At 39.8% G+C, this 18,391-nt stretch overlaps 1 protein-coding gene across 3 annotated transcripts; it reads right to left on the bottom strand.

Moving 5' to 3' along the window:
* Positions 1–12,153: 12,153 nt before the first annotated feature.
* Positions 12,154–17,904, bottom strand: LOC126789151 (protein ROOT PRIMORDIUM DEFECTIVE 1). Of its 3 annotated transcripts, none has more exons than XM_050515240.1 (6): positions 16,198–17,904; positions 15,000–15,701; positions 14,803–14,906; positions 13,917–14,070; positions 13,446–13,595; positions 12,154–12,623 (listed from the first exon to the last, which is right to left on the bottom strand). In XM_050515240.1, exon 1 carries the CDS (start codon positions 17,902–17,904, stop codon positions 16,537–16,539), a length of 1,368 nt encoding a protein of 455 aa, XP_050371197.1. In that variant the 3' UTR covers positions 12,154–12,623; positions 13,446–13,595; positions 13,917–14,070; positions 14,803–14,906; positions 15,000–15,701; positions 16,198–16,536. The 3 variants fall into 3 exon arrangements, with proteins under 3 accessions (XP_050371197.1, XP_050371199.1, XP_050371200.1); XM_050515242.1 differs by having other exon boundaries at positions 14,803–14,903; XM_050515243.1 differs by lacking the exons at positions 13,446–13,595; positions 13,917–14,070 and having other exon boundaries at positions 12,154–12,329.
* Between the last annotated feature and the right edge of the window lie 487 nt (positions 17,905–18,391).

Genomic DNA, 18,391 nt, shown 5'->3' with positions numbered 1-18,391 from the left:
AATTAATCTTCTGTTTTACTTATTTCGAAATTTTCTTTTGGAACCTTGTTAAAAGTCTGACTCAGTGGCTAAAACATGGTTGTAAATTTTTTTTTTTTAAGTTCAAGTTCCTTATTTGTTGCCTTCCCTTCTGAAAATTAATATTAAGATTTTGGTACTTATTTTCAATTAATCCACCACATTAGTCATAACCCTGGTTGGGTTGTGACAAGCTAGAAACTAGAAATCTATTTATAGTTGCACACTATATATATACAGTCCGTTGACATATATAAGCATTGTTCGAAATATCGGATATATCGACCGATATATCGCCGATATTTAGAATCCGATACGATAAGGGCATATCGGTCAAAATTTAACGGTCAACGCATAAATAATGGTTAACGGCGATATATCAGTTTGACCCGATATTGACCCCGATATATCGGTATGTTCTTTGTTGTGAAACGACGTCGTTTGATGCCAAAATGAAATCAAAGCCCGTCGTTGTCATCTCGCCTTCATTAATCATTATCAACCTTCAACTTTGAGAAGCAAAGTGGTTATAAATCAACTGGATTTTCATTCATATTTGTTGCAAATTGATTGGTATCTTTACTAATTTAGCCCTTAATCGATCCATTGTTTGGATTGGGGGAAGAGGCCTGTAAGAGGTCTCTTGGATTTGAGAATGATGCAACAGATTCTCTTATTATGTACATATTTGATTGTCTGAATCGTCTTTGCATGTTTCAACAGAGTGAATTGGAGTCATTATTAGCTGAGATAAGTTGAGTAGTGAAGGGAAGGTTCATCCAATGAGTTCCAATGGAGATTTGACCAAGAACCCTTCAAGATCTTTGTGGGTTATGATCTACGTGAAGATCTCGCATATGAGGTCTGTTGCCACTCAATTTTGAAGCGATCTTCAATCCCTGTTGAGATTGTGCCGATCAAACAATCTAAACTGAGGAAGAACGGCCTCTACTGGCGTGAAAGAGGGCAGTTTGAGAGCACCGAGTTTTCTTTCACTCGGTTTTTGACTCCACATGGTTCGCAGACCTATGTTTGAAAAAAATGGAGTACAACTAGTTAACACAGAAAAAAGTTTGAAAAGTTGAGTTAAGCAAACCATTTACTCCATTTTAAGTTTGAGATTCATTATTGTATTGAAGTTCAATTTATCTTGTTCTATTCTTTCCGTCATATCTATTAAATGAATCCTAGAGGGTTAGGATGATTTTACTATTAGAATCAAACCAAAGTTCCTTTCTACAAATCTGAACTGATATTTGTATAGTGTGCAATTTTCATAATATAACTGAAGTTCAACGAGTATGATCTTTTCTATTGCTGTGAAAATCAAATTTATTGCTATTTTTGATGGTTGTATGATCCTGGTCTGTGATTTTTCTGTCAAATAGCTGTTAACAAGTACCTAATTATAAAGGTGGGTCTGCCCTTCTATCAAAGATCTGGCATTGTCATTTTCCATTTGGTTGGCCTCTCCTTAGTCCTTATCATGTGAGCAGCATATATTCACCCTGTGACTAGGACACTTCCGAATCTAATCTGATGTTGGAGTCCAAAAGTTACATTATCTCAGGATTACCTATTTGCTTTGGCAAAAAGTTCAATCTCTCCAATGTGTATACAATCCTATGTGAAGTAATTACACTCTAGTCATGTACCCACAAGTATGTAGTTGTATATAGTTCATAGGCATCCATAAGAATTCAAATGGCGTTTTTTTACCGATGGAAATGCTAAGCAAGAATTGAGTACAACACCGAAATATATTAATATTAACTAAAAATTAGTAAATCCGATAATTCAGATATATCCCCGATATATCCTTTTTTCTCTCAACCGATACAACCCCGATAACCGATATTTAGACCCTTCTATATAGGGCAAGTGTGATTGTTGGCCAGCTAAATATCTATGCACCCAGCATGGAAAGCATTGTAACTGGGAAGCAAGCGAATCATCTCGTCATCGATGAATTGAGATAGGAAAAACATACAACCCAATATATTCATGCCGGGATTTTTCCATCTGGGTTCTAAACTCAGACAATGGTTGCATTGAGAGACTTGTGAGGTCATGGCTGACCCCATTATGGTCCGGGACAAATCATGTCCTGAATTCAAGAAACTATATCCCTCAGGTATACTATAGCCAAAAGAACCAGTGCAACAACATGAGCAGTGTTATGTCAATTACCAAAGTTTGGAGTGTGATGTCGTTAATAAGAGCATTGCGGTATGGATCGTCTATGGTATGAGCATAAATCACGGGTAGTGGCATGAATCACGGGTAGTGGAGCAATAAAGGGTAGTGGAGCACCATAGGAAGTGGAGAACATTTTATAGGTGTATATATAGAGATGATTGTTGTATGATATTAAGCAAGATAGTGTAATATACAAGTTTAATTTAGTATCAGAGCCTTTGCTCTATTTTTCCTGGGTTTCTGTTTTTTGCGGATTTGTGGTACAAGCTCGTCGGCGACGTCAGCAAGCAAGCCTTGCGGTTCGGCGACGTCGCAACAAGCCAGCTCACTGGTTCCCTCTACCCGCTTGTTCCCGCACGTCCCTCCGCCTAGCTCGTCCCGACTACGCTCGTCCCCGCGTCCTCGTTGCAAGCTCAGTCGGTATCACCTCAAGGGGCGCTGCTCTCCGATCTCGTTGCCGCCTCGCTCTCGCGCCGGAGCAATCTCGCGCCGATCTCCCTTCGTTCCTCCGCCGCTGCCAGCGATTCCACCGACGACGTCTATCAACTATCAAGCTATCATTCACTAGCACCTCCGCGTCAAGCCTCACGCTCTCCTCCTCCGCCACGTCAAGCTCTCCAACAGCGCCGTTGCTTTCGCTGTTCGAGTCGCCGCTGCCGAGCTCCGGATTTCGATCCGATCTGCCCAGCTCAGTCTCGACCCGCCCGGCCCAACATCAAACCGCCCGGCCCATCATACAAGAAAGAACGAAAATTCGGCCCGGCCCGAATCAGACCCGACCCGACCCAGAATTGGTTGTCTTGTGTCAGTGTAGGTTCACTGACAGTGCACGTGCACCCAAGACAGATTTATATCAGGTTTTTTGGTACTTCCGCTATATAATTCCTGATTTTTTTTTTCGAATTCCTTTTTTCAATGGGTTCTGGAGACGAAGCTGATGTTCTGAAATTTGAAGTATTTGTCAAGAGTTCTGACAGTGGGTCCTTTGGGGGTACTAAACTTAATGGAACCAATTTCCGTAAATGGAAGCGACTTATGGCGGCTCATCTTCGAGGTATGCACAAGATGTGGCATGTAACCGGAGCCACTCATGCTCCTAGCAAAGATGATATTATTGCATACACGAAGTGGGACGCTGATGATGACCTTATGATGTCCGTCTTGTGGAAAGCTATGAATGATGAGATAATTGATCTGGTGGAGGCATGTGACACTGCGTAGGCAATATGGCTGACACTTGAAGGCTTATATACTAATGACTCTGATTTCATACTGGTTCATGAGTTAATGTGCACCGCTTTGGCGATGCAACAAGATGGGCAACCGGTGGCGCAATATTTCACCAAACTAAGAAATATTTGGGCTGAGATTGATGTGAAATGTCCTTGCATGATCAAACATCAGGAGAATATTGTTTGGTACCAACGTGAGAAGGAGGTTGAGCGAGTTCACCATTTCCTAAAAGGTCTTAATACTAAACATAACAGTGCGAAAGGGGAATTGCTCCGCCAAACCGAACCTCCTAGCTTAATTACAGTTTTCACATATATCCGTAATGATGAATCTCACCAGGAAAGCCTTCATCAGGCACAAGTTAAAGTTTCCAGCCTTACTATTCGTGCTAGATCTTCCGCACCACCCCTTCAGCAGGCCACTTCATCTCCACTTCATCACCGAGGACCACCACCAGGCTTCGGGAATCAGTCACGCCATCCTTGTTCTTATTGTCATGATACTAACCATGCTCCCACGACCTGTTGGAAGCTGTATCCACATCTTCGGTCTAAGAGGCCTCATATTCATCCCAAGGCGAAAGCAGCTATTCAATTAGTCCAGGAACCCGATATCTATGGTGTGGTTAGACATGATCATCATACCGCAGGCGGAGCAATCCATACTGCCTCCATAGCTGGTCGTGGAAAAATTGATATGGCTTTAAATATTTCTCACTTTGTTGGTTTTGATACTTGGATTATTGATTCGGGTGCGTCTGATCATATGACTTATGACAAATCTTATTTTACCGTATTGTCTCCTCCACCAGTACCCTATGTTACTAATGCTAATGGTGAGGCATTTCCTATATTAGGAAAATGGTCGGTTCGTATTACTCCCACAATAGAGCTTCACAATGTGCTATATGTCCCTGCTTTATCTCATCATTTGATCTCTGTTCCCCAATTAAACGCTGACGCTAACTGCTCTGTGACATTTTTTCCTATGTATGTGATTTTTCAGGATCTTCTCACCGGAGAGTTAATTGGTCGGGGGTATCTGAGGGGCCGGTTGTTTCATCTGGATCAGACATATGCGGGGGCGAAACCAGGGGCACCATCTCGGACCGCTTTAATCTCCACTTCTGACAAGCTAAGTGAAGTTTGGTTATGGCATCGTTGCTTAGGGCATCCATCATTTAGTGTTATGAAATCATCTATGCCTACTTTGTTTCTTAGTGTGGATGAGTCCCTTTTACGTTGTGAGACATGTGTTTTGGGTAAGAGTCATCGATCTACTTATTCCCGTAGTACTTCTAATAAATATCGTCTTCCTTTCAAATTAATTCATTCTGATGTTTGGGGACCCTCCAAAGAATCTACTGTGTCCGGGATGCGGTATTATGTGTCATTTATTGATGATTGCACCCGTCTTTCATGGATTGTTCTCCTCAAAACAAAAAATGAAGTTTTTCCTGCTTTCCAAGCTTTCTATGCCACTGTTAAAACACAATATAATGCCACAGTTCGAGTTCTTCGTTCTGATAATGGGGGGGAATATGTGAATCATGTTTTTTAGGCGTTCCTTAACACACATGGGATTTTTCATCAAACAGCGTGTCCTTATACACCTGAGCAGAATGGAGTTTCTGAAAGGAAAAATCGTCATTTACTTGACATGGCTCGGTGTATTCTTTTTAGTGCCCATATGCCCAAATACCTTTGGGGTGATGCTGTCATCACTTCTGCCCACCTCATTAATCGTCTCCCCTCTCGTGTTCTTCAGGGAAAAGTTCCATATGAGGTACTTGCATCTCATATCTCATTACCCTCTTTTCATAATCTTCTTACCCGTGTTTTCGGTTGTGTTGTTTTTGTCCATCTTCCAAAACATCAGAGATCTAAGTTGGATGCTCGGGCCGTTAAATGTGTGTTTGTTGGGTATGGCGGACATCAGAAAGGGTACCGGTGCTATCATCCACCTACTAGGAAGTACTATGTCACTATGGATGTAACTTTCTTTGAGGATATGAGTTATTTTCCCTCTTCCGATACTACTCTTCAGGAGGAGAATTCTTACTTCGAACAGTTGTATCATGGAGAGGGGGAGACAAATAAGCCAGTAGATATGGTGACCGGATCAATTGTGATTACTGATATGTCCGCTATACAAGCACCGTCGAGTGATTCCGATATAGTCACTCCAGAGATTCAGGCACCAGAAGATGACAACACAACTGCCCCTCATACTACTGACCAATACTCTCCTGGTACGGAAGATCACTCATACGAGGTTAGTCATTCTATTGGGACTAATACTAGTGATGCTAATAGTAGACAATATGTCTTGCCAAATAGGTCTACTCGGGGTCAGCCAACAAAAAAATATGAACCTACCCTTCAGGCAAAAGCTAAGTATCATGTGGCAAACTTTATGTCTACCAAAAGATTGTCTAAGTCATATGAATCATTTTTGAATCAAATATCTACTGTATCAGTACCTAACAAAGTGCAGGATGCATTGAGAGATCCAAAATAGAGAAAAACAATGGAGGAAGAGATGGAAGCATTACAAAAGAACAATACTTGGGAGCTTGTATCTCCACCACATGGCAAGAAGACTGTGGGATGTCGTTGGGTGTTTACAGTGAAGCATAATCCAGATGGGTCAGTGAGTTGGTATAAAGCACGCCTAATAGCAAAAGGGTTCACCCAGACATATGGCATAGATTATGATGAGACATTTGCACCTGTTGCAAAGATAAACACTATTCGGGTATTGTTCTCTTGTGCTGCTAAGTTAAACATGCCACTTAGACAATTTGATGTTAAGAATGCATTCCTTCATGGAGAACTTACAGAAGAAGTGTACATGGATCTTCCACCGAGATATGTGGCCGCTTCTCCAAGTAACTATGTATACAGATTGAGAAAATCTTTGTATGGTCTTAAACAGTCACCTCGTGCCTGGTTTGGAAGATTCTCACAATTCATGAGGAGAATTGGTTACATACAGAGTAATTCAGACCACACATTATTTCTCAGACATCAGCAATGGAAGGTAATAGCCTTAATTATATATGTTGATGATATGGTAGTTACTGGGAATGATACTGTTGAGGTGGATAGATTACAGAAACAGCTAGTCACAGAATTTGAGATGAAAGATTTAGGTACACTCAAGTACTTCTTGGGCATTGAGGTAGCCTGGGGAAGTGATGGTATTTATCTGTGTCAGAGGAAGTACATCCTTGATCTACTAACAGAGACCGGTATGCTGGATTGCACTCCCATTGATACTCCTATTGAGCAAAACCATCGGTTAGCAGAGTATCCAGATCAAGTACCGACTGAAAAAACTCGGTATCAGAGGCTAGTTGGACGTCTGATTTATTTATCACATACCAGACCAGATGTTACATATGCAGTAAGTGTAGTGAGTCAGTTCATGCATAATCCCAGCGTTGACCACATGGATGCTGTTGTAAGGATTTTGAGGTACTTGAAGTCATCCCCAGGAAGAGGAGTAATGTTTTCTAATCACAAAAATATCTTTGAGGTTTGTGGCTTCACAGATGCAGACTGGGCTGGAAATTACAGATTGGAGATCCACATCAGGGTATTTTACCTTTGCTGGGGGTAATCTTGTTACATGGAAGAGTAAGAAACAAAAAGTGGTAGCTCGATCTAGTGCTGAAGCAGAGTACAGAGGTATGGCTCAGGGAGTATGTGAATTGTTATGGCTTAGAAACTTGCTACAAGATTTGGGTATTAAGCCTAAATGTGCGATGCAGCTGTACTGTGACAACAAAGCAGCTATTGATATTTCACAAAATCATGTGCAACATGATCATACAAAACATGTGGAGGTTGATCGTCACTTTATAAAGGAAAAACTAGATGCGAAGATTATTAGTTTATCTTTTGTTCTTACAGAAAAGCAACTTGCCGATATGCTCACAAAAGGAGTATCTAAAAAAAGTTTTTATGACTCACTTGGCAAGTTGGGCATGGTTGATATGTATGCGCCAATTTGAGAGGGAGTATGAGCATGAATCACGGGTAGTGGAGCAATAACGGGTAGTGGCATGAATCACGGGTAGTGGAGCAATAACGGGTAGTGGAGCACCATAGGAAGTGGAGAACACTTTATAGGTGTATATATAGAGATGATTGTTTTATGATATTAAGCAACATAGTGTAATATACAAGTTTAATTTATGGAAGAATGAATTGGTGGCGGAAGAAGGAAAAGCATGAGGATGAAGAAAATGGTTACTAACTCAACAGTCGAGAGAGAGAGAGAGAGAGAGAGAGAGAGAGAGAGAGAGAGAGAGAGAGAGAGAGAGAGAGAGAGAGAGAGAGAGAGAGAGAGAGAGAGAGGGAGGAGAGTTTGAGCTTGAGTTTTCTGATTGAGTGTATATCATTAGTGATGAATTATGATATCTTAAATTAACAGTTGCTTTTCAGAATGGGATAATGCAGTTGTTCAAGCAACTACACCGTCCACTCGTCAAATTGCAACAAGTCTATTAATACTAGGTTATATCATAGAGTGAGTCAGTCTAGCTATGCGACTTCAGTTTTGGAATGAAATTGAGATGTTGCAGCAGTACAATCATCAAAGAGTATGTTTGTGTTTTCACCAATTATAAGATGGAGATATGATTGCCATTTTCATTTTCGGGTAATTCATCCTTTCTTGTGTATCGGCAGATTGCGAGGCATCTTTGATCCAATGGCATATTTTGTAAATATCAATACTATTATGGGCAATGGTATAAGAGTTTTAATTAAGCGACTATTTTCTAATTTTTAAATATTATTTAATTAATTTCTAATTTCAAGTGTTAAAAGTGACTTTTTTTTAAAAGTCCTAAATATTAGATAGATAGGGCCATAGGGGCATTTACAAAATTCTCTATATGTTTAACCATGACAGTTCCATAACCTTAATTATTTTAATTGATACTTTTATATCAAACCAATTTAATCAAACATTAGTACTTAAGTAAATGGACGACGGTTACATAGGCCAAATTAGCTTAATTAATAAAGATAATTATTTTAATTAGTACTTTTATTTCAAACCAATTTAATCAAACATTAGTACTTAAGTAAATGGACGACGGTTACATAGGCCAAATTAGCTTAATTAATAAAGATAATGGAGTTCTGGTGGGCATAAAAAGTTGAAATCTTAATCCCATCCCAATTTCGTCCCGAAATTTATAGGGATGGGATGAGATTGAAATTAAAAATGTATGTTCCGTCCTGATCCCATCGCATTTCATTATAGTGGGATGAGACGTGTTACGAATAATTTTTGTCATGTTTCGTCCCGTCCCGTCCCGCAATTAATAACTCTTAATTCTAACCATTGAATATTTCATCTATCACTGTTGATTCTCAATGTTAAGGGTTATGTCTTAACTCTTAAGCCGCAAAAGAGAACTTTATTCTCAGCCTTGGCCTCAGTCTCTCCCTAGTCCCATCTCGCCCTAGTCCCATCTCGCAGGCCTCCATCTCATGTCTCTCCCAACCTCAGTCTTCCGCTTCGTTCGCTTCCCACGGCCGCCGCTGCCACTGCAGGTCCTCTCAACTTTCACAGTCATGTGACCGAGCGATTCCTTCTCTTGCCAATCTCAGTCCGAGTAAATCCGGGTAAGTTCATATCGTCAAGAGATTTCAGTTTTGAATTTCTAGTTCATTCTGATTCAAGGTAGTGAGTGTGTGAGATTTGTAGTGCTTTAATTGTTTGATCGATATTTGTGTGTGAGTTTTTGATGCAGGGTTAGCACTTTAGGTTCTGATGATTACTAAACTTTGTTTTAGATAGTAACTTTGGGGTGGCGAGGCTAGTCAGGGATAAGAAAACCAGGGAACTTGTGGCTGTTAAGTACACACACAGATGGAATAAGGTTTATTGTTTCTAGTTTTCTAATTGTGTGGAAGTGTTTTTTTGGGTGAGGATTGGAATGGCTGACCGAGTTTGATGATAAAAAGCCTCAATGGGTTTTTGTTTTAAAGTGTGTTTTATCATTCGTTATATCAATGATGTTGTTGTGGTTTGCATATTAGTTAGGTGAGATTTGAGTTGAAGTGACTCTCATTTTGATTAGAAACATGTGTTCTTTTTAATTTCTTCTTTCTAGTTTCAGCTGCTGAAATAGTAGATCCTGGTTCTCAATATTATACCAATCAATGTTATTGTTGAAGTTCAAGTCAAAATTTTCATGCCTATGCTAACTGCAATATTTCTCCGACCTATCAAAGTTCATTTGCCTTGTCATTAAATTGTTGCTAAATGTCATTACTTTCTTAATCAAGTTTGAGGTCAAGTTGTAAAGTAGCGTGTTGAGATTACATTTAGCTCATTTATGAATTTCTTTTGTGTTTGATGTTTATCATTATGACTTCTTGTTTTATGGTTTGCAGGAAATGGGAAGTTTGTACTATTTGTAAATTTTATCGATATTTAAGTCTGTAACTTTGTTTGATGTTTGTTTTTTAACTATTTATGTTTGTGGAGTGATGGATTGTTTAGAACTTTAGATGGACTATCAATGTTGTTAATTTGTAACTTTGTTTGATGTTGTTATGTGACTATTTAAGTTTGTAATGGACTCTTTGTCAATGTTGTTAATTGACTTAATTCATAGTTGATTACTTGAAATCTTGAATGATAATTGTCTCTTAGAATTGAGAAAATATGTATTTAAAAGTTATGGGACGGTGGGATTAAGCTCGTCTCGTCCCGATCCCAATCGGGATTAATCCCGAGTGAGATGCATTCTTAAAAACCTTTGTCCCGTCCCGATTCCGTACTGATTCAAAAGAGTGTGATTGGGCTCGTCTCGTCCCGTGCCCATTTACTATGAAGAAATCAAGAGACATTCTAGAGAGAGAGAGAGAGAGAGATTTTCTATTGTTTAAGATGCATCACATATCGTTTTATTCCTATTACTATGTACCAAGGTATATGCCCATAACAAAACACCAAAAAATCACATGGAATGAATATGTTGAATCCATGACTCGTATGGTCAAGTTTCTTTTCACGCAAAGAGCCTAAATAGCTCCATAAATAGGCACATAACTTTAGGAAAAACTCTGAAACATATCCCCCATTGGCCATTGTTAACCCATTGCTAATGAGAATCAAGTTGATAAAATGCTGCCGCTGTGACTTCACTAGTGCACCGAGTGAGAAGAGGACAGCGAAGTCTTTGAACTTTGGTATTTGGGAATGGATGGGCATTAAGGATAAGATGAAACATGTTCAAACAAACAATCCACTGGCACTCTCTAGTTTAATCAGACATCAAATATGAAAAATACAGATAGTAAACTCATTTAATTGTCAATCTGATTTAATGTTTATCCCAACAGAAGTTTCCCCCAACTCAATAGATCAGAAAGAATGCAAATAACAGTCAACAGAAGTGACATTCTTGTTGAACTTTTAGATATTATCCTGTATGAGTAAACCCCAAAAGTAATGGTTTCATTTCAAAAGTGTTTCATGGTCAATTTTATCATCCCAATCATGTCCAGCAATCTCAAATGTTGAAGCCCTCTGCACGAAGGCACGACTTATGCGCCTCAATCCATTTTGCGCAAGCATCTTCACCATGCTGCACAATGCATTCATCTCGCAGCTTCTTTGTATCAGGGCAGGCACAGCAGATCTTCTTCTTTGGCTTAGTGTCCATGCTGGTGTTTGTGACGGCCAAACCTTGAACTGGCTGCAAGGCTGGCAAAGCCACGGCAGAGGAAGTATCTTTTGTTGCCAGCCCACCCATTTCACAAAGCCCTCGATGAATGAAATATGTACCTAACAGAAATATGCAAAAAGTAAGTTATATAATGATGAGAGAAAAATTCAGATTTTCAGCTCACTGAGAAGAGTAACACAATAATTCCCCAATGTCTTGAATTTGTTCATGTAATGATTAGCTAAGATAGTGTAAACGATGTGCCATCCACCAAAAAAGCAAACTGTTGTTTAACTAAGTAATGAGTTCAGATGTTTAAAACTGCTATATCCTATCTCCAAGTCAGTGAAATCCATAACCGTTAGAACTGATTCGTAATAGGACATCAAGGGAATCAAGAAACAACCAACTTGTTTCATGACAAAGTTAGACCGATATCACCAAATGAATGCCGGGGGGTCAATTGCCTAGCATTTTCCTCTTCGAAAAGAAACCTTCTGTATATCATAAGTACTCCAGTCCATCCGAAAAATAATACTACAACGCCCTGGCCTACCTTCCCCAGCAATTTCAAAATACAAAATGTCATCCTGTTTTCCTCTCAGTCTCACACCATCTAAATTTGCAACCTCCCCTCTTTCTTTTCCGGCTAATGAATTGGATACTTCAAAAAAACATGATATCGACCCAGAAACAGATAACTCAGATGAGGAGACAAACTATTTCACACTAGGGTAAATAAAGATTCATTGGGCCATTTCATCAAACACTTTAGTGGGGGTTTAGCAGTAGTTAAAAACTAGAGTGAACCCCCAACGTATAAATGCATGCAAACCCCAAATCTTAAACCCTAAACCCTAACAACAGAAGTAAAGTAAACCCTTTCGATTAAAATTAGACAACCGCCATATTATTCGATGCTCTTGAAACAAAGATGAACCGAAGTAAAGATCAATATACACTTAAGTTGAAGAAGAAGATATAAAAGACATGACATGCCGCTGTTAAAGATCAACCGGAACTTGAGCTCTGTTCTGAGGAGAAGGAGGAGGAGGTTCGAACTTGGAATGTCTGTTGTGTTTTCTTGAAGCGTTAAAGGGGCCGCGTTCGACTTGTACGTGTCGAAGACTTGTCTCAATATAGACCCCGGTATGTGGGCCTAAGAGCGAGGTTTCGAATCCTGTACAAGCAATTTGCCAATTTATTTTCTTCTTCATCTTCTCTGTTAGATGTCATCATATAAGTCATTTCTTCATATTTGCATATAGTTGTATGTTAATGTTCTTGTGAGTTATCTGCTCCATTCTTACGTCGAGGTGGTGAGATTGGGATTCTTAAAATACCGGAGCTCACCCACATTAACTGTGTATAAACTGCTTGGATGTTAACTAACTGGGAACAGCGGTCTGTCATGGTCAAATGTACCACAAGGAAGCAAATCCTGATGGAAAGAGATCTGCCCCGAACGCGACATCTATCATGAAATCAGAATAACTTAATTGAGTCATTGGTGCATACATACACAAGTACACAACTACTGACACTAAAGCTTCCATCCTAGTGTGGGACATCAGTAGGTCACTGTGTTATTGGTGTCAAGACACTGAAATTTCAGAGCTGTACACAATAGTGCTCTGCATAAAATCCCAAGTTTAGAGCTGACTTTTTTCTATAATTTGCTCGGAACCAATTCAGTTTTAGTGAGAAAAAGAGAGTTTGCTGCACAAAGCACCGGAACCAATTTGGATCAGATTGGGGTACTGGTTCAAAACACCAAGATCATTGATATTATAGATGGTACTTTACAGGAATTCTAAGTTAAGGTACATTCTTAAATATCATACAACTGTCTGAGTACAGAAAACTTTGGTGAGAAAAGATGCGCACACATCAGTTTATGAGGAAAGAAGGGCAAGCTCCTAACGAAAAAAAAACTTTGGTAATTGCATTCATTGGTGTATATTGTAAGCACATTTGTTAAAGAGTCATGAAAACTTCTCATAACTTGGAAATTAGCAGTCAAGTCTTTGATTAAAAGCCTAAAACAATGAATGGTTTTATGAAAGAAACATTTTTTGTATCCAACTTGTATTAACTCATTTTTTCCTTTATCACATACAACTCTCTTAGAACCAATAATTATCCATCTAACACTATTTAGTTGGCTTGATCACTATCATTTTCCGACATGTTATATCTGAAAGGCAAGCAGCCTTTTAACCCGTCCATTCTACAATAATATATTTTTATATAATTATAAATTATATTGCTTATAAAAGCTACCATTCAGAGTCACCTGCATGATGAGTTCCTGAATGTTTCTTGTTAAAGGTTGCTTCTTGGCTGGAATTAAAACTGAGATCTCCAAACCAAACTGCTAGCTGCCTAGCTGTTCATCCTCCTTCACCAACCTCTTCTTTGATGTAAAAACATCTTGGATTTGTTTCTTAATTGACACAAAACATGGATTCAGTAACTCTGCTAGCACTTGCAAAAGAAAATTCTCATCTCCCTACAGACCACAAGTGTAATTTTCTTTCTTCAACAGTAGTTGTATTTCTATTTCTGTTTAACAAGCCATTGATTATGATGACAGTTCAGATCAGTGACTGATAATCTTATGAAGGATGTCCAATAAGTAAGCAATTCTACAAAAATACTTCAATGCCAATTTTAAATGATGTGTGTTATTTTCTTTATCTTCTAAAATGGCACGCTTTATCTGAATATAATATCACCGAAAGAGAGGTGGACTGGTGGAGTGTACCTTGTATGATCTCTGCTTTCTTGCTCTGTGAGAAGTGGCACAAAGTACACTATCCTCTACATTGACACAGTTTTCCTATATCTGCCCCTTCTCATCCTAGTCAATGCTTTCCATGTGACAGTAAACAATATCAGAACTCGATTCATCGAACATCCTGCAAACGGGTTACAACTTACAAGATTAGAGAATAGATCACGTAGGTACATTTAAAACATCAAAGGAACCAAATACAAAGGATAATTTTGATTTAAGATTGTTGGCTTAGTTTCCAGTACGCAAAGGTAGCCCAAGGAGCACACAACTGTGAAGCCACAGTGACTGACTTTATTTTTGAGAACAATTCGGTAATTTTTCTGTTTTCTATTATCTAGTTGAGACTTTTGGTTCTTATTAGTATCATCTAATACCATTTGCATATTTTAAAGGTATATTGCAATCTAATCCTGAGTGTGGTGAGTAAATTAGAATACATATGGTTATACCAGAACACAATTAAGGTGCAGAACAGAGTATAGGCACCGACTAAGGAGATGCAGTTCTTAAATTTTTGGCATCTGAACCTTCTCAAAATAGGTAATTTAAGAACCTGACAGCTTGAAGTAGAAGCCACAGGAGGACTAAAATTGGGCACTTGCTGGAACACATTCTTATAGTCTTAAGCCAAAATGCAAATTGGACCACAACCTTTTTACTGAACTGTAAAACCTAGGCTGCTTAATAGTAGCAAGATTGAAACAGAATTAGTTATCACACATTCACACCGCAACTGTTGTTACTACCATCAAAGTTGGAGGAAGAAAACAGAGTTTGTGCCTTGAAGTACTTAATGGGTAAGAGAGGACAGAGAATACAAATGGAAGTAAAGCATGTTCCTTAAATAGCATACCAGTATCTGAAGATGTTATTACAGCCTCATGTTGAAAGGACTCACAGATCTTGACTTGCTGCTTACCACAAGGAATGGTCTCTATAATTTGGAGGTGCCTTCTGCTGTAAAATATAAGTTAATAAATGCCCATTATGCAATTGAAGCAAATACACATATGCAAGGAACCAAGAACTCATAGGGGAAAAAATACTAACCAACTAATAGGGTGCTGAAAGAAGAAAGTCGATCTTCCGTGTCCTTATTTTATGGAAGCCTGTTAGGGTTAGAGATGACCATGAGGATCCATCAGAGCTATCAGAAACACATTCAGCCTTCCCCAGAACTATGACAAAACATAGCTTCCTTGGATTACTTTTGAGGTGGATTTTCAGTGACCGTAGGATATTCCTTTGCATTGGAACCACTGGACACTGTTGCATTCTCTCCAGAGACAAATCCCCAACTAATGACTCTGTAAACTGTTCTTCCCTACCAGCAGAAGTTAACTTTGACAGAACTGGTTTCGCAATTTCTCCATTGTTTGCCCCCCAGTTTTCATTTTTCATAATGTCATCATCCTTTCTTATGAGTATGTTGAAGTCTGGCTCCTCAAGAGTAACCATAGAAGTTAGAGAACTAAAATGGTCCCCAGGTAGTGTTCCCTTGACACAAGACTCAGTTGGCTTGGCACAGGATCTATTAATTGGGCTCAGTAGGTGATTGCTTTCAGATGCATCAATAGAACTTTTCTGCAAGCTTGTCCTTGTCTTAGTACTAACAGTATCATTCTTTTCGATAGCCACATCTTCAGACAAATGTTTTACAGGATGCCCTAAAGGAAGAAGTAAATCAGAACATAGTTTCTTCACATTTTTACCCACTGAACGCATCTGTTTTTCCACATTTTTAATTCTATCCTGTGAACAAAAAATATGTAACATTGTCAGAATGATTGATAACATCCACTCAAGCTTAGTGGAAAAAATAGATTCATTGCCTATTTCACAATATTATCCACCTCCTGGCAGATAGCTTCAAACTTCTGGTAAATGTTTCCAATCCATTTCGGACCTTTGAATTTAGAATCCATCATGAATGGAAAAAAAAAAAAACAGTTCACTACAGCCAGCTATATATATTTACTAATGAGTTGCATCACTCATATGTTCCAAGTAGGAAGATAAAAGTTGACATTGTAGCTCAAAAAACTTTATAATGACTTTGAGATATGCATCCTAGTTCAATAAGGGGAAAGTACAAATCCCTTTCCACATAAAAATAAATGAACAACACCATAATGAAGCCAAATCATGAACTACAGCTTTTCTTTCTAACTTCCCACGAAGCCGGATTTAGCCAACCAGAGATTGAAATGCACAACAAAAAAATACACAACCAAATAATCAAACTTACATCGGAAGAATACCAAAGTATCACCCTGCTACAGTGATTGCTGGAATTCAAATCAGCTCCATTCTCCATAAGCAATCAAACAGTCGTATCACACCCATAAAATAACTCAAATCAGAAATCCAACCAATCATCAATGCATTTAGAGCAAGAAGAATCCAATCTAAAAGAGCCAAAACGAGGTCGTTTTGGTTTTCTTCTGTAACTGCAGCCTTCATTTCCATACAGCAGCCTGCCAATTGGTGATCAAAGTCCCGCTGACCCCAATCTCTTAGTACCATCAACATGTTGCAACTCCCACAATTGTGATGCTTTGAAGTGCAAATACAAATGTTGTATGAATCAATCTTTTACACACACGTCCTTGTCATCCAGAATTTTATCAGAACCATCATCTGTATCGGACTCATAATCATCACCCATATGCGAGTCCCTCTCCTGCCTATCATCATCACAACCCCCAAAATCATCAAAAGCATTCTCAACATAGTCTCTTCCAACGAACCCCCTCTCCTCATCTCCCCAGTCCCTATGGTAACTAACCAACTCACTATCCATCTTCGCCTTCCTCGGGCTCATCAACACCAGCTCAGCCAACTTCCTTCTCGCCAGATACAAATCATTCGGCTCCACCAACTCCCCCTTCCTATAAGCCTCCCTAAGAAACACCGTATGCAGCTTACCGTGATTCCCCCTGGTCGAAATGTAGAAAATCCCCTGATGCTGGAGCAGAAACTCCTTCAGCTTCTTCGGCAGATCCATCGCCATCCTAAAATGCGCAATCCTCTCCAACGTGATCTTCTTCTCCACAGTCAAATTCAACAGCTCGTGAATCACCGCCACCGCCCTCTTCTCCATCCTCTTCTGCGCCTCGATCGACCTCATGTCATACCCCGAAACATCCTCATAGGGGCTCCAATACGGCACCCTCTGCCATTTCCACACTGCAATCCTATAATACTTCCCGATCTTAAAACCTGGTGGGAAATTCACAATAAACGAAAACCTTATATCCTCGGCGTCGACCCCCTTCTCCCTATACTCAATCTCCCTAAGCCTCTCTATAGCACACACAGCTAGGCTATCATCCTTGTCAACTAACTCAATGTACTTACTCCTAGTCTCTTGGGCATTGATCAGTTTAAAATACTCGGGATGCTTAACAATGACAGAGTACTCGAAATCATCGGGTAGTCCGAACTCATACCTAGCGATTCTCACGTGCTCGAGCCGGAGCCGGCCCGTGTTGGACATCATGACCAGCTTGCGGAGCCGGGTGACGGCGTCGGGGATTTGGGCCTGGAGGGCCCGGTGCTCCTGGTCGATCTGGAGGTGGGCTTTCCGGGTTAGGCGGATGTAGAGGATGCGCTGGATGGGGTGCTCGTAGATTTCGAAGACGTGGGGGAATTTGAGGACGAAGGCGGCGGCCTCGTGGGGCTTGAAGCCGAGGCGGCGGGCGAGGAGGTCGAGGCGGGAGGCTTGGATGATGTGGTGGGGCTGGGAGAGGATGAGGGTTTGGAATTTGAGGACTTTGCGGATTTTCTTGTCGACTTCCATGTAGTTGTCGTAGCCGTGGTCGCGGACGCGGTCCATTTTCTTGGGGATGGAGGTCGATTTGGAGAAGGGTCTGTGGAGGAGGAGATGGATGGGGTTTAGGGTTTTGGAGTTGGGTTTGAGGAGATGGGAGGAGATGGTGAAGAGAGTGTTCATATTTTTGTGCGTTGGGGGTTTAGGGGTTTAGAACTTTAGGTTTTTATGGTCTCTCTGTCTCAACATTGCGCTAAAAGCTAGCTATCAAATAAAACTTTGCATTGCAAACACAGCATCCGTCAATTACATTCCAATAGTACTTCCATAATGGTCAAGAAATCCAAAAAAATTGATCACATTCTTGGCTAAAACAAGAACCTGCAAAGAGAGTGGCATTTCAACATGCTCAAAAGCATTTCCTAAGTAAGTTCTACTAATGCCTACCATTCTACTTGCATCACCAAAGTCAAGATAATCAGTTCTACTATCCCCTACACCATCGAATATGTGTACCGGGATTGTAAACACAAACCCGATAAGGTTTTCAGCTCGTATGAGTAAACCAACAGTATAACACAAATAAGATACAAGAGAAAAATACTAAAAACATTTAATTATAAATATACTCATGAGTCACATGATGGCACATCTGGTTGTCCAATAATAT

This window comes from Argentina anserina, chromosome 3 (assembly GCF_933775445.1).
Source record: "Argentina anserina chromosome 3, drPotAnse1.1, whole genome shotgun sequence".
In the NCBI taxonomy this organism is placed as follows: Eukaryota; Viridiplantae; Streptophyta; class Magnoliopsida; order Rosales; family Rosaceae; genus Argentina; species Argentina anserina.
The sequence above is the reverse complement of the archived record's forward strand: the minus strand, read 5'-3'. Positions and strand labels throughout refer to the sequence as shown.